This window comes from Panthera pardus, unplaced genomic scaffold (genome assembly GCF_024362965.1).
Source record: "Panthera pardus isolate Hobbes unplaced genomic scaffold, ASM2436296v1 HiC_scaffold_13, whole genome shotgun sequence".
Classification (NCBI taxonomy): Eukaryota; Metazoa; Chordata; class Mammalia; order Carnivora; family Felidae; genus Panthera; species Panthera pardus.
The window spans coordinates 143787242-143808891 of NW_026526688.1; the positions used below are offsets into that span (position 1 = coordinate 143787242).

At 36.8% G+C, this 21650-nt stretch overlaps 1 protein-coding gene across 2 annotated transcripts in view; it reads right to left on the minus strand.

The window, feature by feature from the left end:
- The window catches only part of USO1 (USO1 vesicle transport factor), a 93832-nt gene that overhangs the window by 62891 nt on the left and 9291 nt on the right, over window positions 1-21650 (minus strand). For both annotated transcript variants that reach the window (XM_019467319.2, XM_019467327.2), the window contains exons 2-3: window positions 6107-6193; window positions 5965-6029 (exon numbers count right to left, since the gene is read on the minus strand). In XM_019467319.2, the coding sequence (XP_019322864.2) occupies window positions 5965-6029; window positions 6107-6193 (152 nt within the window). The remainder of the gene's footprint in view (window positions 1-5964; window positions 6030-6106; window positions 6194-21650) is intronic.

Here is a 21650-nt window from a genome sequence, read left to right on the forward strand (position 1 = left end):
CAAGAATGAAAAGAGCATTCAATGGGAAAAGAACAATTTCTTCAACAATTTGTGCTAAGACAGGTAAGTATTCACATGCAAAAGAATGAAGTTGGACCCCTACTTCATATGATATACAAAAATCAGCTCAAAAGGGATCAAAGACCTAAATGTAAGAGCTAAAGTTATAAAACCCTTAGAAGAATCATAGGTATAAATCCTCAAAACTTTGGATTAGGCAATGGTTACTTAGATATGACACCAAAAGCATAAGCAAGGAAAGACAAAACAGATAAATTGGACTTTGTCAAAATTAAAAACTTCTGTGCTTCAAAGGACACTATCAAGAAAGTAAAGGGGTACCTGGGTGGCTCAGTCAGTTAAGCGTCTGACTTCAGCTCAGGTCATGATCTCACAGTTTGTGGGTTCGAGGCCCACGTTGGGCTGAGCTGACAGCTCAGAGCCTGGAGCCTGCTTCAGATTGTGTCTCCCTCTCTCTCTGCCCCTCCCCTTCTCGTACTCTGTCTCTGTCACTCTCTCTCTCAAAAATAAACATTAAAAAATAAAAAAAAAATTTAAAAAAAAGAGTAAAAAGACAACCCAAAGAATGTGAGAAAGTATATCCAAATCAAGTATCTGATAAGGGACTTATAACCAGAATATATATACAATCCAACAATAAAAAGACAAGGAACTCAATTAAAAACAGGCAAAGATTTGAATACACATTTCTCCAAAAAAAAAGCATTTAAATGGTCAATAAGCACATGAAAAGATGTTCAAAATAATTAGTCATTAAGGAAATGCAAATCAAAACCAAAATGAGATACTAAGTTGCACTCACAAGAATGGCTGTTAAGAAGGGAAAAAAAAAAAAAAGGACAACAACAAATTTGTTGGCGAGGAACAACTAAACCTTCATGTACTGCTGGTGGAAATATAGAAGAGTTTGGCAATTCCTCAGAGTTAACCACATGCCCTGACATTTGCATGCTTATGTATAAAACACATGTTCACACAAAATCTAGCAAATAAAAATTCACAGCAGCATTATTCATAACAGCTAATAAATGAAAATAGCCCAAACATCCATCAACTGACAAATTGGGTAAACAAAATGAGATATATCCCTACAATGGACTAGTATGCAGCTGTAAAAAGGGAATAAAATACTAATATATGTTACAACATGAATGATCCTTGAAATATGCTAAGTGAAAGAAGTCAGACACGAAAGTAACATATTGTATGATTCCATTTATATGAAATGTCCCAAACAGTCAAATCTATAGACACAGAAAGATTAGTGGCCAGGCACTGGGAGGAGGAGGGTATGGGGAATGATGGCTAATGGATACAGGATTTCTTCTGATGTGATGAAAATGTTCTGGATTTTGAGGTGCCTGGATGGCTGAGTCAGTGGAACGTGCAATTCTTATCTCGGGTTGTGAGTTTGAGCTTCATGTTGGGTGTAGTGATTACTTAAAAGTAAAATCTTTACCAAAAAAAAAAAAAAAAAGAAAATGTTATGGATTTAGACAGTGGTGATGGTCACACAACTCTGTGAATATACTAAACCCACTGAAATGTATACTTCAAAAAGGTGAACTTTATGGTAAAAAAAATTGTATCTCAATTTTTAAAATTACTATCTAGGCATCATGGTTTGGAAACAGTGAGAAATTAGAAAATTTTCAGGCTCTGAGTGTAGGACTTTGGAGAATGAGCAGTCTCTCCTCAATATGGTTGTTAAGAGAAGCAGAACCACAGACAGATGCAGAGTTTCAAGCCACATCAAGAAAGGGAACAGAGCTCTCTGTGATGCAGCCAAGGATGAAGAGGATTCAGGGGAAGAATTTTCAGAGTGTTAGTTGGAAAGGCCAGGAGAAGAAGCATAAAATAGTAATGAAGAGGGATGCATGGCTGCTTCAGTCCATAGAGCATGCATGACTCATTTGATCTCAAGGGTTGTGAGTTCAAGCCCCAAGTTGGGTGTAGAGTTTACTTAAAAAAACAAACAAATGAACAAACCCCACAAAAAACAACAGTAATGAAGATGAGATGTGGAAAGAGATGGCCTTTTCTTTCCATGAAGTTAAAAAAAATAACCCAAGGGGCGCCTGGGTGGCTCAGTCGGTTGAGCATCCAACTTCCACTCAGGTCATGATCTCGCAGTTTGTGAGTTCGAGCCCCCTGTCGGGCTCTGTGCTGACGGCTCGGAGCGTGGGGCCTGCTTTGGATTCTGTGTCTCCCCTTCTCTCTGGCCCTTCCATGTTCATGCTCTGTCTCTCTCTGTTTCTCAATAATAAATAAACGTTTAAAAAAAATAATAACCCAAAACACTTTGGAAACAGAAGGCAATTGACGGGTATCAGAGGCAAATGGAAAGGGAATTTATTTTGACACAAGAAAGGGAGTGAAACACAAGAAGGCTCATAGAAATTTAGCTTTGTTTCTGTCTAAAAGGCAGAATAAAACAAGCAGTCTCTAACATGATACAATTATGAGTTCATACATTCACAGGCTAATGGTACACCCTTCTTCTAAGCATGGTACCTGGCACATAGTAAATGTGCAGTAAATGTTTTAAAAACTCAACTTCTTAACCTTTATATCAAGAATTTCTAATATCTACACATTTATTTTCTGCTGTGTGCTTAAAATGACAATAAAAGCCACTTTACATAAGAGGTAACATTCTATTTTCCATACTGAGATGTTAGTCATTCATTACTAACTTTGTAAGACTCAATGAGAAAATGTGCACATGGAATAAAGACACATGGAATAATATAAAAGAAAAATTACAGATTGTATGTATGTGTAGTCATCACACTAAAGTTTTTTTGATCTAGGCTCCATTTTCTCTAACTTGGAATATTATTTAAAGCAGGTAACTAACTTTAGATTACTTTATTTATAGTTTTCCACTAACGCTATAACAAGTTACCACAAACTTAAGCAATACAAATATATCACCTTACTGTTCAGAAGTCTGAAATGGGTCTCAATGGGCCAAAATCAAGGTCTCAGCAGGGCTGCCTTCCCTTCTATAGGCTCTAAGGGAAAATCTGTTTCCGTGCCTTTTGCAGTTCTAGAGGCCCAGTTCCTCTACCTTTGAAGCCAGCAACCACACATCAAGATCTTATCCTATCACCTCATTCTGACCTTCTCTTTTGCGTTCCTGTTCCACTTTTAAGAAACGTTGGGATTACACTGGGCCCACCAGGATAACCTAGGATAATCTCCCCATCTCAAAGTCCTTAATTTAATCACATCTGCAAAGTCCCTTCGGCCGTATAAGGTAACATCCAGAGGTGGTGGTAATTAGGATGTGAACATCCTTAGGGGCGTCTATTATTCTGTCTACTATAGTTACTCACTATGCTGTTAATAGAACAGTCCAGGAACACCTGGGTGGCTCAGTCGGTTAAGTGTCCGACTCTTAATTCCAGCTCAGGTCTTGATCTCAGGGTGTTGAGTTCAAGCCCCACACTGGGTCCCACACTGGGTTCCACACTGGACGTGGAGCCTACTTAAGAACAAACAAACAAAAAAACAGTCCTGGGGTGCCTGGGTGGCTCGGTTGGTTAAGCATCCGACTCTTGGTTTCAGCTCAGGTCATGATCTCACAGTTTCATGAGTTAATGCCCCACATTGGGCTTTGTGCTGGCAACATGGAGCCTGCTTGGGATTCTCTTTCCCCTCTTTCTGCCCCTATCCCGCTTGTGCTGTCTCTGTCTCTCTCAGAATAAAACTTAAAACAAACAAAAAAACAAAGGCCAGATAGTCCTGACATATCCAGTGTATTTATTCAAATGCATTAGAATTAGTTGGTTTTGAAAAGATAGCCAATGTGGGTTGTACCATCTGACAGGAGGAAAGAATCTAACTGGTATGAATAAGCAGCTAGGCATTGCTAAAATATAACTGAAATAAGAGGCTATGAGGTTAGACAGGCAATACCAAAACCTTCAAAAAGTTTATATGCTTTGCTTGTTTAAGAACTTAGATTAGGGGCGCCTGGGTGGCTCAGTTAAGTGTCTGACTTCGACTCAGGTCATGATCCCACGGTTCATGATTTTGAATTCTGTCAGTGCAGAGCTCATTTCGGATCCTCTGTCCTCCCTCTCTCTGCACCTCCCCAACTCATGCTTGCACTTGCGCTCGCTCTCTCTGTCTCTCTCTCTCTCTCAAAAATAAATATTAAAAAGAAGAAAGAACTTAGACTTCACATTGCACTGAGCTGGTGAAATGCATGAAGTGAAAAAAGATTTATACATCAGATAGGTAATTCTTATAATGCACAGACTGAATGGAGGGACAAAAAGATCAGAGGCAAAGAATACAGTCTGGAGGTAGTAGTTGTTTAAAACTATGTCCAAAAATTCCTTGGTACAGATCCCTTCAAAAGATGGAACCTAATCTTCCTCCTCTTAAGTGTATGCTGTATTTATTAACTTGCTTCTAACAAACAGAGAGCGGTAGAATTGATGGTATGCAACTTCTGAGACTAGGTCCCAAAAGGCATTTTAGCTTTCTCTTTGCTTTCTCTCTAAAAGTGCTTGTTCTGGGAGAAGCCAGTTACCATACCATAAAAATGCTCAAGCAGTCCTATAGAGAGAGCAACATGGTGAGGTAGTGAAGCCTCCTGCCATCAGCAAAGTAAGTGAGCCATTTTGGAATCACATCTTCCCAATCAAGCCTTCAGATGACTACCATCCTGGCTGACATCTTGGTTGCAACCTCATGAGAGACCCTGAGCCAGAACCACTTAGCTAAGACACTTCTGAATTTCTCATCCACAGAAAGTGTGAGATAATAAATACTTATTATTTTGAGCCACTAAGTTTTGAGGTAATTTGTTATACAGCAAAAGTAATAATAATAATAAAGATAACTAATACAAGGGTGCCTGGGTGGCTTAGTCAGTTGAGCATCCGGACTCTTGATTTTGGCTCAGGTCATGACCTCCCAGTTTGTGAGACTGAGCCCGACGTCAGGCTCTGTGCCCACAGTGCGGAGCCTACTTGAGATTCTCTCTCTCCCAATCTCTGTCTCTCAAAATAAATAAACATTAAAAACAAACAAAAAAATACACACACACACAGAGGCTCTGAAAATTGATTCGTTGATTGATACTGAGCTAGAACTAAAAATCAACAAAGGAAATAGAAAGAAATGTATGGATTTTGGTCTGCAGGAGCATAATGGGTTAAGGAGAGGGATGAGTTCAGCTTGAATCCTACAGTTTCTTGCTTGTTGGAACAGTATTACCACCTAGGTTGACCTGGGTCAAAGGCAGTTGAAGGAGATGGCGGAAGGCCACAATTAGGAGTAGATAAATTAACTCTTGAACATTCTGAACTTGAGACACCGATGAGAGATCTTGATATGGTAGAAATGTACACTGAGCAGTTAAAGGTAATATATATTTAACTAGATATAAGATTTTTGAAAGCTATTCATGCATAGTTGTTAATTAAAACCAAAGATGCAAATAAAATCTCTTAAAGAGAAATTGGAAGTGATAAAAATAGGCTAGTGATCTTTCTCTTAGGACATGCTCAGATTTAACACTTCACTCTATTAGCCCAGTTTCTTTCTCCATAAAGACAAATCTAGATAAGTGATATACCATAATATGTATTTTATGTTATAGAACAGTATATTACAGTATATCTAATTAAATATCAAAACATCCAACTGACCAATTCAAACCACAAATCTTCAGCTTTTAATGAGAAGTCATGTCATTCCATTTTCACATAATGGAAAGATATCAACCCCTGAGATTCTATCTGTCTTAATGGTTAGCACAGTGGTTTGCACCTAGTATCCAATTAGTATTTATTGAAACAACTGAAAATAAAAACTTAATAACCTTAATAAGCTAATCATTTCATTTCTAAAATAGTGACTCTAAAACAAAGGAATTAAAATTGCAAGAAAATTAGGGAGAAAAATCATTAAAAACAGACTTACCGATCTGTTTGTAAAACATGGATAAGATGTTCCATAGCTTGTATACCTACTTCCAAGCGGTATTTCTGCACAAAAGAAAAATGCTGTTAAAATAACTAATATCCAACTTAATAAAATTAGTAGGTGATAAAGCATTACAAACCTTAGATAATGATTTGAGAGCACGAACAGCATTTCTTCGGTCATCCAGCAAAGTAGATGAAGCAACTCTGTCACAAAGCTTTTGAATCTGTCATGAAAAAATGAAATAGCATAAACAGAACTTAAAAAAGCAAAAAAGAAACATGAAGTTCCCCCCTAAATTTACACCATTTACTTTCGAAAACAAAAATCAACAAATGGGATGTCATGGAAATTAGGTGCTTTAAAAAAAAAAAAAGAAATTAGGTGCTTTTATAATCTCATTACAGACAAACAGATTTCTCACAGAGACTTGAAAAACAGAAGTGGTGAAAGAAAAGTTAAATGAAATAAGTCATATAAGTTGAGGAATTAAGAGAAATCATTAGTATAATCAGAACTTTGTAAACATGCAGCTTACAACTGTTTGAGCCAAGAGGAAAGCAGGGTTATGGTAGAAGACGGGAACTTATTTAAAAATGTTTTTGAAATAATAATTGTTTATAACTTCACCCTAATATTTCTACTAAGTATTTGAAGAAGAAAAGATGGAATTATATACCAAAAATATTAAGTTTTTGGGTGCCTGGCTGGCTCAGTCAGAAGAGAATGCAACTGTTCATCTCAGGGTCAGGAGTTTGAGCCCCACGTTGGGTGTAGAGATTACTTAAATAAATAAAAACTTAAAATTTTAAGTTTTAACTGTGCCTCAAAGTCTATAGAGATGAAATATTTCTATTATTAAAATTTTTAATAAATTTGCAGGTATTACAGTTCAAGTTGCATTTTAAAATAAACCTTCCAGGGGTAGCCAGGGTGGTTCAGCTGGTTAAGCATCCAACTCTTGATTTCGGCTTGGGTCATGATCTTATGGTTCTTGATATCACTAAGACTGCAGAGCCTGCTTGGGATTCTCTCTCTCCCTCTCTCTCTGCCCCTCCCCTGCTTGTGCACTCTTCTCAAAATAAATAAACTAAACTAAACTAAAATAAAAATAAAATAAAACAAAACCTTTGGGTATTTAATTTACAATGGGAAAAAAATTGGAGACAGCTGTCCCTCAAGAGAAGAAAAACTAGGGGCGCCTGGGTGGCTCAGTCAGTTGAGCATCTGACTTCCACTTAGGTCATGATCTTGTGGTTCATGAGTTCGAGCCCCATGTGGGGCTCTGTGCTCACAGCTCAGAGCCTGCAGCCTGCTTCGGATTCTGTGTCTCCCTCTCTCTCTGCCCCTCCCCTGCTCCTCTCTCTGTCTCAAAAATAAATATAACATTAAAAAAAAATTTTTAAAGAAGAAAATAAATTATACATTCTTTGGTAGAATATTATGCAGCTACTCAAAACAATTAACTGTACTGATATGAAAATACAATGATTTAATAAACAGTGGGGAAAAAAGAAAAGCAAGTTGTAAAACTACATGTAAATTATGAGCCCACTGAAGCAAAAGTACTAAACTGTGCATGTAAAATTGCATTAAAAAAAATTGGAAACTTAAAACTATAAAACTTCTAGAAGAGAGCATAAGAGAAAATCCTAGTAGCCTTTAATAAGGCAAAAACTTCTCATACATACTAAGAGCACAATCCATAAAGAAAAACTAAATAAACTGGACCTCATCACTTCTGTTCTTCAAAAGACACTCTCAAGAGAATGAAAAGATAAACCACCAACTGAATGAAAATATTTGAAAATATCTGATAAAGAATAGTTCTTAAAACCATGATACTTGGCTCCTGTTAAGTTCTAACAGTTACTATTTTAATGACTGTTACTAAGATCCTATAAATATTATGGCATATCACTCACACTTTTGTATCCTATGTATCTGAATTAGTGGTGTTTAAATACATACACTGTTTTCCAAATTATGTTCTGCAGACTTCTAGTGTCCCAGAAGATATTAATAGATTTCTTATGATCGCAGAACCAGCAGGAAACACAAGGTTATACAAAATTAAATAGGTTTCTGCACTGCAGGATTTCTAAAAGTCTTTACTATGCTGATTTGCATTTCTTCATACTGCGGACAGAGTATGATAACCAAGCATAGCCTTACTCTTTGATTTTATTCATTCTAACTGCTCACATTTAAGAATTATTTCTACCTTAAACTATATTTACTTTTGTAATAATTACATTGACTTTCCAAAACACAAATAATACAACTTTCTCTTTATTAAATAACTGGTTGACTTTTTCTACCACAATTTGTTTTTTACCATTAGAAAAACTACATAACTATCTCTTGAAAACATGAAGCTTGCTACTTTCTTTCAGCTTAAAGAATTTCATAGTCCAAAAATAGTTTTCCTAAGTATGACTATAATTTCCTTTACTTGGGTCTTGTACATCTTTTAATTTTTTCTAGGTCATTTATAACTGATACTAGGAATTGAAATCATTTATAGGCATTTTCTGCTTTTTACGAGCCCTAGACCTTAGCACCAGTCCTAGACCTCGGATTCCCAACTCTCATGGAGTACTGAGTTCTAGTACCATGCAGGGCTTGAACTCAAGCTTCAGCCTCAGACTCCTCTATAGTTAGTATATAGAAAGCCCTGTGTCAAAATATGACCTTCCATGTCTAGAAACTCTTCAATTATTTGTTGAATGTGAACACTTGAAGGCTACTTGATACTGAAGGAGAAACTCAGCTTTAGGAATTTTGGAGTGAGATGATCATAATCCTAGAGTTTGGGGGTTTGCTTTGTTTTTATTTTCAGTCTTTTATTTTGTGCTCTAAATATGCTAATATTTGAGTGTTGTCAATTTTTTTTTACAAAGCTTTGAGATATACACAAAGATAATCTCAGTTGTTATGAAGATAAATACAACCTAAAATAGCAATGAGGTTATTTTTACCTATCAGACTCACTAAGATTAAAATTAATAGTACCAAATATTCTATGATATCAGTTCTATAAAATAAAAAAAACAAGTAACATTAATCTGTGTTAGCAGAAGTCAGGATAGTGGTTACTCATGGAGAGAGGCAGTGACTGGGAATACAAAGGGGACTTTTTGGGTCTTGATAATGTTCTGTTCCTTGATCTGGGTGCTGGTTACATAGGTGTGCTCAGGTTGTGAGGTTTACATATTTGACATGCATACTTTTCTACATACTTTAATACATTTAATAAAATTATTTTTAATTATTTTTAAAATATTTTATTTTTAAGCAATCTCCACACCCAACATGGGGTTTGAACTCACAACCCTGAGATCAAGAGTTGCACACTCTACCGACTAAGTTCACCAGGCACCCCAATAAATTTTTTAAAATAGAAATATCTAGGATAGGCAAAGATATATTAATTAACTTGCTTATATTCTACCAAAGGGAAACTAACCTAAAAAAGTGGCAATTTGGCAAAAACAATTACAACCTAAAATATTCATACCCTTTTTTTAGCCAGGCATTCCTACTTCTAGGAATTTACTCTTTAAAAACACCCCCACAGTTACATAACGTTTTATACTAGGATGTTTTTTGTAGCAATACTTTTAATAGCTAAAAAGGAAATCCAGTTCCCGCCACATAAGAATATAATAAGAAGTCTGCAACTGGCACTCCAGAACTCAGACTTCCAGCCTTCACAACTTTGAGCAATAAATTTCTGTTAATTGGAAAAAAAAAAACAAAAAAAAAAGGTGGAGGGGAATCTAAAGGTTCATCTATCAATCAGAGAGTAATTAACATATGGTACTCAGAAACTATGCAGTTGATCAAATGAATGAATCAGAGCCATTTTTTTTAATAGAAAAAAAGTGGACAAAAATTATAAGCAGTATGTTTGGCATTAGTTCATTTTGGTTTAATATGATACTATTAATAAACAATGTGAATATGTATAGAAAATATTAAGACGATGTACCATATTGCCATTTGGTAGGTTGCTGGAAATGTTCATTTTTTACATTATTTCTCATGTTTGAATTTTGATAAAATAGGAATTACCTTTATAAACAAAAAAGAGCAATAATGGAGTAAAGCAAAATGGTTTATGTTTTATTGGAATTTCTAAGATATTTTCATGACTGACTGAACACATCTTTTCAAATGCTATCTTCACTCTGATCAAAATAATATGAAATCAGAGGTGCCTGAGTGGCTCAGTTGGTAAAGCATCTGCCTCTTGATTTCAGCTCAGGTCATGATCTTGTGGTCGTGAGATCAAGCCCCTGCACTGGGCTCAGCGCTGACTGTGGAGCCTGCTTGGGATTCTCTCTCTCTCCCTGCCCCTCCCCTGCTCATGTCCTCCCTAATAGACTTAAAAAATTAATAGTATGAAATAAGCTCTTAATTGATAAAAAATAAACTACCATAATAAAAATATCCTCAATTGGCCCCCTGTTGCTTATCAAGTCCAAATTTTTTTAACTAGAATGCAGTCATTGCTCAGTTAATATACACACACTGAGGACACATGTATTTGTTCTTGTACTAACCAAAATAAGATATGGTCTCTAACCACAAGGAACTTGCACAGGAAGACAATCACATAAATACAGAATAATAACAAGTTAAAGGTATATAAGTATGTGCTGAGTAAAGCTGGGGCACAAAAGAAAACAGTCAATTCTATGTGAAAGTGAAACTGCTACAGACTGAATGTTTATGTCCTCCCCCCACCCCTCCCCGGGCCGCCACCCCCAATGCAAATTTAGAAATCCTAACCCCTAATGTGATGGTATGAGGAGATGGGGCTTTGGGGAAGTGATTAGGGAATGAAGATAGAGTCCTCATGAATGGAATTAGTGCCCTTATAAAAGAGACTCCAGAAAGCTCCATCTCCCTTCCTGCCAAGTAGGACACAGTGAGTAGATATATGGAGGAACCAGAATGCAGGCCCTCAGCAGACACAGAATCTACCAGTGCCTTGATTTTGGACCTCCCACATTCCAGAACTGCGAGAAATAAATGCGTGTTGTTTAAGCCACACCCAGATTATATTTCTGTTGTAGCAGCCCAAATAGATTAAGACAGATACTGTTTAAGAATGGTATATTTAACTCAGGCAACACCAGATGTTGGCAAAGATGCAGAGAAAGAGGATCTCTTTTGCACTGTTGGTGGGAATGCAAACTGGTGCAGCCACTCTGGAAAGCAGTATGGAGGTTCCTCAAAAAATTAAAACTAGAACTACCCTACGACCTAGCAACTGCACTACTAGGTATTTATCCAAGGGATACAGGTATGCTGTTTCAAAGGGACACATGCCCCCCAATGTTTATAGCAGCACTATCAACAATAGCCAAAGTATGGAAAGAACCCAAATGTCCATCGATGGATGAATGGATAAAGAAGATGTGGGATATATATATATATATATACACATATATATCTAAGTATATATCTAAGTGTATACATATATATATACATACACACACACACACAACGGAGTATTACTCTGGGAAAGCAAGCTGGTGCAGCCACTCTGGAAAACAGTATGGAGGTTCCTCAAAAAACTAAAAATAGAACCACCCTATGACCTAGCAATTGCAACACTAGACATTTATCCATGGGATACAGGTGTGCTGTTTCGAAGGGACACATGCACCCCCATGTTTATAGCAATACTATCAACAATAGCCAAAGTACGGAAAGAGCCCACATGTCCATTGATGGATGAATGGATAAAGAAGATGTGGTATATATACAATAGAGTATTACTCCAATTACTCCAATCAAAAAGAATGAAATCTTGCCTGTTGCAACTACGTGGATGGAACTGGAGGGTATTATGCTACGTGAAAAATCATATGACTTCACTCATATGAGGACTTTAAGAGACAAAACAGATGAACATAAGGGAAGGGAAATGAAAATAACATAAAAACAGGGAGGGGGACAAAACAGAAGACTCATAAATATGGAGAACAAACTGAGGGTTACTAGAGGGGTTGTGGGAGGGGAGATAGGCTAAATGGGTAAGGGGCACTAAGGAATCTACCCCTTAGAGGCGCCTGGGTGGCTCAATTGGTTAAGCATCTGACTCTTGGCTTTGCTCAGGTCATGATCTCATGGCTCGCGAGACGGAGCCCCAACTCAGGCTTTGCACTGACAGCACAGAGCTTGATTGAGATTCTCTCTCCCTCTCTCTGTCCTGTCCCTGCTTGCAAGTGCTCTCCTTTTCTCTCTCTCTCTCAAAATAAATGAACATGGATCCTGTTATCAAGATGCTTTTATAGCCTCAGTACAGTGTAGTTAGTATGCTAACTACCTTGGACATAAATTTAAAAAATAAAATAAAAATAAAATAAAATAAAAATCTTAATAGAAAAAAAAAGAATGGTATAATTAAGGATGCCATTCTTGAGTCAAGAATTAAAGGATAAGTAAGTAGTTCAGGGGTGCCTGCGTGGCTCAGTTGGTTGAACATGTGACTTCAGCTCAGGTCATGATCTTGAGGTTCATGAGGTCAGGCCCCATGACAGGCTCTGCACTGATGGCCTGGAGCCTGCTGTGGATTCTGTGTCTCCCTCTCTCTGTGCCCCTCCCCCACTTGCCTCTCCACCCCCCAAATAAACATTACAAAAAAAAAAAAAGGATAAGTAGTTCATCAGACAATATGAAGGAATTTCAGGCACTGAAAATTATTTCCTTGTAATTGTTTGCACATATTTTAATGTATAAAAGAGCATTTCATATTCACAATAAAATTGGTCTAGGCAGTTCTTTCTGCCCATGGGTCCTGTCCCCATTGTATAATAAAAACACCCCCCAAAATTGGTCTGAGTTTTTAAATTGTATACATCTATGAACCAAAAAACGTAATTTTCATATCTCTCTCTCTCTCTCTCACACACACACACACACACACACACACACACACACTTGTTCTAGTAAAATAATACACCAAAGGAGACTTTCTAAAATTAGAAAATTTCCCCTTTTACAATAAGTTGTATCTCTGGGAATGATGGCTGATCTAAAATAACATGGGAAAAATAAGAATATATAAGATTAAAATGTTAGCTAAAAACATATTTCTTTTCTAGTAAGTTCAAAGTATCTGCTTCAATAAACTGATTAATGAGCAAATCACTATTTTTAGTTGAAATATGTACCTTTTTGAATATTAAAATTAATCACTATTATACTTATAGAAATAAAATCCATTCTTTCTTGAGTTTGGGTAAATAATCTATCAAGACTTTTTTTTTTTAATGTTTGTTTATTTTTGAAAGAAAGAGAGACAGAGTGTGAGCAGGGGAGGGGCAGAGAGAGACAGAGAGGGAGACACAGTCTGAAGTAGGCTCCAGGCTCCGAGCTGTCAGCTCAGAGCCCAACAAAGGTCTCAAACTCACGAACTGCGAGATCATGACCTGAGATGAAGTCAGACACTTAACCGACTGAGCCACCCAGGCGCCCCTCTATCAAGACTATTTTTAACAATATAAGCATGCTTCTGACTGATTAAACCTGGATTTTTACAGCAAGTACATATTCTTCCAAATTGGGGATTTTATTAATTTTTTTTTTTAATTTTTTTTTTTTTTTTTTTTGAGACAGAGACAGAGCATGAACAGGGGAGGGTCAGAGAGAGAGGAGACACAGAATCTGAAAAAGGCTCCCGGCTCTGAGCTGTCAGCACAGAGCCCGACGTGGGGCTTGAACTCATGGACCGTGAGATCATGACCTGAGCCGAAGTCGGACACTTAACCGACCAAGCCACCTAGGCGCCCCCAAATTGGGGATTTTAATCAGAACTTTCTCTCTAGCAACTTAAAGATGAACTCAAAGCAGTCAACCATAGTGCAAGCCAATGAGAATCAAAGTGAATATAAGAACAACTTATTTAGAAGCATTAGACTGAGTTATTTCCGATACCTTCTGTCAGGGACCAAACTGGTCTTTTCATTTTAGCTTTTTCTGATAGTAATCTAAAATTAATTACCAGCTTCTCTGTCTTCTTAAACAACACACATAATTATAAGCTTTCTTAGCACTTAAACCTAAGTCCTCTCCAAGATATACATAAGACCAACGTCTTAGGTTTTAAATAAAGTAATGAACATAAAAGGTTTTGCCTAGTACCTGGCACCTACAAATATTCAATAAATATTATTAACAAACTTTATTGTTACCAAGCTTATGACTTTTTTGTATTCGTCTATCCTATCAGGCTTTTGGCTGTCACTTCCATCATATATGTTTTTAACAGACCATTCAATTTTGCAGATTTTTTTCAATTTTGCAACTAAGTGAGAAATTTGATAATTAAGTTAGATACTAATACAATTTTTCTTAAAAAAATTTTTATATGTTTATTTATTTTTGAGAGAGACAGAGAGCCAATTGGGGGGGGGGCAGAAAGAGGGGGAGACACAGAATCCAAAGCAAGCTGCAGGCTCTGAGCTGCCAGCACAGAGCCTGATGTGGGGCTCGAACCCACCAACCAGGAGATCATGACCTGAGTCAAAGTCGGACACTTAACCGATTAAGCCACTCAGGTGCCCAAATACAATTTTTCTATAACAAAAAATCATTCAGGCTTAAGATCAAGATTGAGAACACGGAACTTGAAACTTCTACTTTTGCTATAGGAAAGCCTATTACCTCCTGATAATATTCCAGATGGTTGAAGTTTCTGAATAAGTGATCTCTCTGTAATAAAGCGCTACATTGCTACTCTTTACCGACCACTGAAACCAAATGAAAGGAAAATATATGTGTTCTAAACCTTACAAAGATTTAGCCATGTTTTAGGCCAAACACTGTCTATATTTTTCAGTTGATAGTTACGAAGCAAAAATTTTGTACCACAAGGATGTTTAAGTTATATTCAGAAATTGTAGATCTCACAGACCATTATGCCATTTATTCCTTACTTGAAAAACCAATCCAATGCAGCGTAACTGCCTCTCTTTCCATTTCCTCCTTTCAGTTATTAGAATCCTCTGTGTTTTAGCTGGGCACATATATGTCTATCTACATAAACTACTTTCTAAGTCTTCCTTGCATCCAGGCATAGACAGTGACTATATTCTGGCCCATGCATTCTTAGTACTTATTTTACAGAAGAAACTAAGGCTCAGAAACAAAACAATACATCTCAAAATACACTGGCAGTTTGGTGGCACAGTCCAGATTCTTTCTACCCAAGCTGTAGATGTCTCACTCCAAAGCCCACCCTCTCATAGCTTATATTGCATCCTATGCAGAAAAATGTGAATCTGAGTTACTGTTGCAAACTACATGGACTGCAGGACTTTATAGGGGGAGACTGAAATACAGTTTCTATGAATAGGTTTTACTTGCACTATAGCTCACTAAAGGACCCTGAGAAGCCTTCGACTTAACTGGTCAGCCAGGGTTGTCCCTTGTTCTAAGGGAGTTTGAGCTTTACTCTTTACTTTGGGAAAGCTATAATCAGAAGCTATGGGGGGGGGGGGGGGGGCGGCGGAAGGCAGCAGCTACCAAGTTAAAAAAAAAAATCAGTACCGTATAAGTACTTCAGAAAAACTACAAAAATTAATATACTCACTCTTTCAGAATTAACCTGGCTGAGATAAGGACAAACTGGAGTGGAAAAAGAGAGAAAGAGAAAAAAATATGTCAGCTCATTATAATAGACAAGGAATAAGGTTAAGAAAAAAACGTATTAGGGTGGTGGTAATGGGCAAAGGGCTGAAGGGATAAACAAAGCAAAAGAATAATTGAAAGAACTGAATTTAAGAGGCTGGGGGCTCTAAAGAATAAAACGTCTGGGACAACCACTGTTTGGGATTCAACTTCTACAGCTTTTCCTTAAACAAACATATGGTCAAATATTGTTTTTTAAAAGATACAATTAAAAAATCAAAAAAGCAGCAGTGATTAAAGCTAGCTGAAGTTTGAAATCATGAACCAGCAATCATTCTTCTATATCTCAGCAAACACTCTGGGTTTTGGCAAGGATAAAGGTCAAAGGAGCAATATATCTGAAGAATTCAGTACCATAATCCTAAGTGGTGGTTCATCCATTCATTCAACAAATATCAGAGTGCTGCTACCCCCATGGGGGCTGTGATCAGTGCAACCAGAAAGCAGTGGTCTGTGACAAGGTAAGTTATGAAACTGGGACCACACATTTAGAAACTTCTACAACTGGATAACTGTATGGCTATATAAAAAAAAATAGGGCTTAACATTTTTACGCACATGAGTGTGTCTATGTGTACTGTCACTCCATCTTCCCAGCAACTCATTTTTATTGTATTTTATAGAGGTATTGATCTGTGATTAACTGGAAATTAAAAAAATAAAACTAAAGCAACTGGTCTTTCACCACAGACAGAGAAATATTAGTAAAGTGCTTAACATTTTGCAAAGCACTGCAAAATTTTATTCTGGGGGAATAGCAGTGAGCCACTGTAGAAGGTACCTATTCTAATGAAATGATAATGGCAAGGAGACCACAAATTAAAAATAATTAAGATAAAGAGAGAAAGTGATAAGTATGACAAGGGGGAATAATTAGGGAAATGAGATAGTGATTAGGTGGAGAGTGCGACTTTACATAGCCTAGTTGGTCAGAGGGCCCCAAGTTAAGCACTGGTTTGGACATAGCCAGAAGTGTGGGTAATGAGTAACAACAACAAAGCAAGTGGAAAAGTAGGGAAGCAGAGTGAATGAGCATATTACCATAAGGAAAAAGGCAGTGTTTTAAAGGATAAATGTATTCAGTGTCCCAAATGGGATCCTGAGGTGAGAGACTTTGTTACTAGCAACTCACTCACTATCTCAGAAACCAAACAAGGAAGCCAACTTGTTTAAAGCAAAAGTCATAAGGGGTGCCTGGGTGGCTCAGTTGGTTGAGCGTCCAACTCTTGGTTTCAGCTCAGGTCATGATCTCACAGTACGTTGAGTTCAAACCCCACACTAGGCTCAGTGCAGACAGCGCAGAGCCTGCTTGGGATTCTCTCTCTCTCTCTCTCTCTCTCTCTGCCCCAACACTGCGCGCTGTCTCTCTCTCTCTCTCTCTCTCTCTCTCTCTCTCTCTCTCTCTCAAAATAAATAAACCTAAAAAAATTTTAAAGCAAAATTCATAATTATACTGGGTATTTAAAGTCACAAACTCTTGTCTGAATCTTCAACACTCTCATCGACATGATGGGAGAGTTGGAAAGGGAGTGAAAGGTTTAAATCCCACATATTTTAATACCATTTTCTCCTTAATTAACATTTTGCTGCCATTATTGATCTAATACAGAAGAAGGTAATCAAGTCTACTTTGTTAAAAAGTCAGAAATGTTTATACCTAGACTTTTTACCAAAATAGTCATTATCTCAGTAGACTATAAAGCACAACATTTCAGATAACCATTCTGTACCCTTGAAACAAGTAACCTTCCCAGAATTTCACTACCTGAATAAAGAGAAATATAAATACAGACAAGACATGTAAGGTTACCTGGTAACAACAAAAGAAGATACTTCAGCCTATTTGCTTGAAACAAAGAAATTTGTAAATATTTTTTATTTTATTTATTTTTTACTTTTTTTTTCATCTTAATTTATTTTTGAGAGAGAGACAGACTGTGAGCGGGGGAGGAACAGAGAGAGAGGGAGACACAGAATCAGAAGCAGGCTCCAGGCTCTGAGCTGTCAGCACAGAGCCCAACACAAGGCTCGAACTCATGAACTGTGAGATCATGACCTGAGCTGAAGTCGGCCGCTTAACTGAGTGAGCCACCCAGGCGCCCCTGTAAATATTTTTTAAACTCTATGGGAATCTATGTTTACTGATTAGTTAATAGGAAAATTCTAGTACCTACTATTAAATTTTCTAACATATATATTTTTAATGTTTATTTCTGAGAGAGTGCAAGTGGCAGAGGGGCAGAGAGAGGGGGGTACAGAGGATCCAAAATGGGTTCTGTGCTGACAGCAATGAGCCTGATGTGGGGCTCAAACTCACGAACCACGAGATCATGACCTGACTCAAATTTGGATGCCCAACCAACTGAGCCACCCAGGTGCCTCATCTACTATTAAATTTTTAATTAACTCTGCCACTCTTCTTTTTTTTTTTTTTTTGGTTTATTTATTTTGAGAAAGAAAGCTATGACAATGGAGGGGAAGAGAGAGAGGGAGAGAGAGAGAATCCCAAGCAGGCTCTGCACTGTCAGCACAAGCCTAATGCAGGGTTCGAACTCACGAACCATGAGATCATGACCTGAGTTGAAGTCAAGAGCCAGATGCTTAACTGAGTCACCAGGTGCCCCATATGCCACTCTTATAAAAAAAACCTCATTTGTATCATAAACATATTGGTAACTGCAAAGAAAATATTCTGGAAGGATGTATGCCAAACTTCATTAGCAATTACCCTTGGCAATGGGAAATGAGATTGTGACAGGAAGAAGAAAGGGGAAATTTTAGACTACATAGTGATATGAATTATTTACAATAAGCATGTTTTCACTATTGCTTCAATAACTAACCAGAAAAATTTAAAGAAATTTCCAGAATTTATTAGACCTTGCTTTTATTCTCTTATGTGCTCTAACATAGCACCTGACTGACTCACTGTTTATCTACTTTCTGAATACAGTTGATTCTTGTTAGCCACAGTAGTTATGTTCTGTAAGTGACCACAGACAATGAATTAGCAGATACTGAACCTTTGCATCTAAGAGAAATACAGTGCTAGGTTCCTGTGAGCCTGTGGTCACATTTTCCCCAATCAATCCAATACATAACCTTGTTTTATGTGTATTTCTTTAAAGATATCTTTTTCAATACATGTCCTTGATTCATTAACACTGAACTCACAGTCACCGGCACTATTACTCATGCCTGAAGGAAGCTTTTATAACACACATATTTTCTCTGTGAAAACACCACAGCCTTTTTGTGCTTTAGGAACACTAGACAGCACTTTAGCACTACATGTGGGGTCATTTTTAACAGCAAAATCACCAACAAGAAGCACAAAAATGCAAAAAACATGACACTAAATAGGCTGTGAAAAGGACACTGGTTTAATATGAGAGTTGAAACAAGAAGGCAGAGTATCTCCTTGTTTGACCTTAACTGGGGACACACAGATCAGGTGACTCAAATTTTTCACTACCCTGCACATGTCCACAAACAACCTGCAAGGACTAGATGTGCTGATTTTGGAATTACAAAGAAATTTTAGCATAGATGAATTTGCAAATATGGAATAGATGAATAACAAGGATTGACTATACCTTAAATATAATCTAAGTCAGGTTCATCATCTGCAAGATGGAAGAATAAAGGATAAACTCTAAGGCTACTTAATACTCAACACTTAGAATAAGTTAAAAATACTCAGGGCGCCTGGGTGACTCAGGTTGGTTAAGCGCCTGACTTTGGCTCGAGTCATGAGCTTACTGTTTGTGAGTTCGAGCCCTGCGTCAGGCTCTGTGCTGACTGCTCAGAGCCTAGAGCCTGCTTCAGATTCTGTATTTCCCTCTCTCTCTGCCCCTCTCCTGCTCGCACTCTGTGTCCCTCTCTCAAAAATAAAAAGAAACATTGAAAAAAATAAAAATAAAAAAGTTAAAAATACTTAACCTTTCATAGTAAGTAATAACGTATTTGTTTTGTATACTATCTGAAAGATCTATTTGGCCTACACAGTATTTAAGGTGAGTTTTAAGCCAGTATCTAAAAATTGAAAGATTTTATATAGAAATCCATATTTCCACCTTTTCTGGAGGAAAATCAGCCTGATAGCTAATGATAGCTAATACTGTATTTCACACAATCTAAGAAGCCATCAATTATAAGATCCACCAGTTTTGAAAGTAATCTCTATGCTCAATGTGGGGCTCAAACTCATGACCCCCCAGATCAAGAGTTGCATATTCTAGCAACTGGGCCACAAGATCCACCATTTTTTAATGTAACACCAAGCAAAGAGAAATATTGCCAATTATAATTACATGATACAAGGTGATTTCAGAGATGTTTACATGCTAATGTGCATCTCAGAATTGTTATAATATGGCAATGTACAGCATTTAGTATGTGCCAGTCTTTGCTAAAGATTATGTATTTAAAATTCATTTAATCTACATAAAAACGCTATACAATAGGCACCATTATTATCCACACTTTAGAGATGAAGAAACTGAGGTACGGTGGGTAAATCCAAGTTCAGAAAACTAGTAAGGAGTTGGACGGGATTCAAAGTGAAGCAGTTTGAGTGCTTAACCGTTACATTAAATTGGCTCTCTGAGCCTGCATTTCTGGAGGCACCAACTGGCTGGGGTTGAGCACTATCTATGCTCTCAAGTCAGGATACACAGGCTCCAGTTTCAGCCAGACCTCTGCTCTCCTTTAACCTGACCTGCTGGAATGAACAGTGATGTTACCCAACTGACACTATTAGGATTTGAGTTTGTGACTCTTGCATTAAACAACAGAATACTATATATTAACAAAAAACAGTTCTAAAAAAAAAAAAAACATATATCTATACGTGCATATATGTACATATATGCACGTATAGATATATGTTTATATATGTATATATGTATATGTACATATATATACACGTATATATGTACATATACACATATATATGTATAGATATATGTTTATATATGTATATATGTATACATACATATATACATGTATATACATATATACATACACATATATATATGTGTATATATATAGATATGTGTGTGTGTGTGTGTATATATATATATATATATATATATATATATATGGATAAAATTTAACCCAGAGTTAGTTTTATTTAGAAACTTTAGAAAGACCGGAAAGGGGTAATAAGGAAAAACTCAAAAGACAAAAGTTCTTCAACTAATTTATATTATGCTAAGTATTAGGTGCTCTGAACAATAAATACAGTGATGAACTAGACATGTATCCTGGCGCCTGGGTGGCTCAATTGGTTAAACATCTGACTCTTGGCTTTGCTCAGGTCATGATCTCATGGCTCGCAAGACGGAGCCCCAAGTCAGGCTTTGCACTGACAGCACAGAGCTTTATTGAGATTCTCTCTCCCTCTCTCTGTCCTGTCCCTGCTTGCATGCGCTCTCCCTTTCTCTCTCTCTCAAAATAAATGAAGATGTATCCTGTTATCAAGATGCTTTTATAGCCTCAGTATAGTGTAGTTAACAAAGTAACTGGAAATCTGGTATTTTAAATAATTCTAATAAAGTAGCTTTATGTTTTAACATGCAAAGATCTCTAAGACCTATCAACCAATTAAAAATGTAAGCTGCAAAACACTATAAATGGTATATCATTTATGAAAAAAAGGATAAATATGATCATCCAATATATAATTCTATATTGTATAAATGTATAACTATTCATAAAACTCTGGAAGGATTTATATCACATTAAGAATCATGGTTATTTCTGGAAAGAGTACGGAAATTGGAGATGGTAGTCAAGCAGGCCTTAAACTTTACTAGTATTGTTTGCCATTTTGTGTAATAAAAAATTAAAAAGCTAATGAAAAAGATAGTATGCGTAAGATAATGTAATTCACGCAGGTGATTATGTATCAGAACTCTTCATCATTTTTAGTAATTGTCAACTGAGATTCACAATTCCACTTACCAAGACAA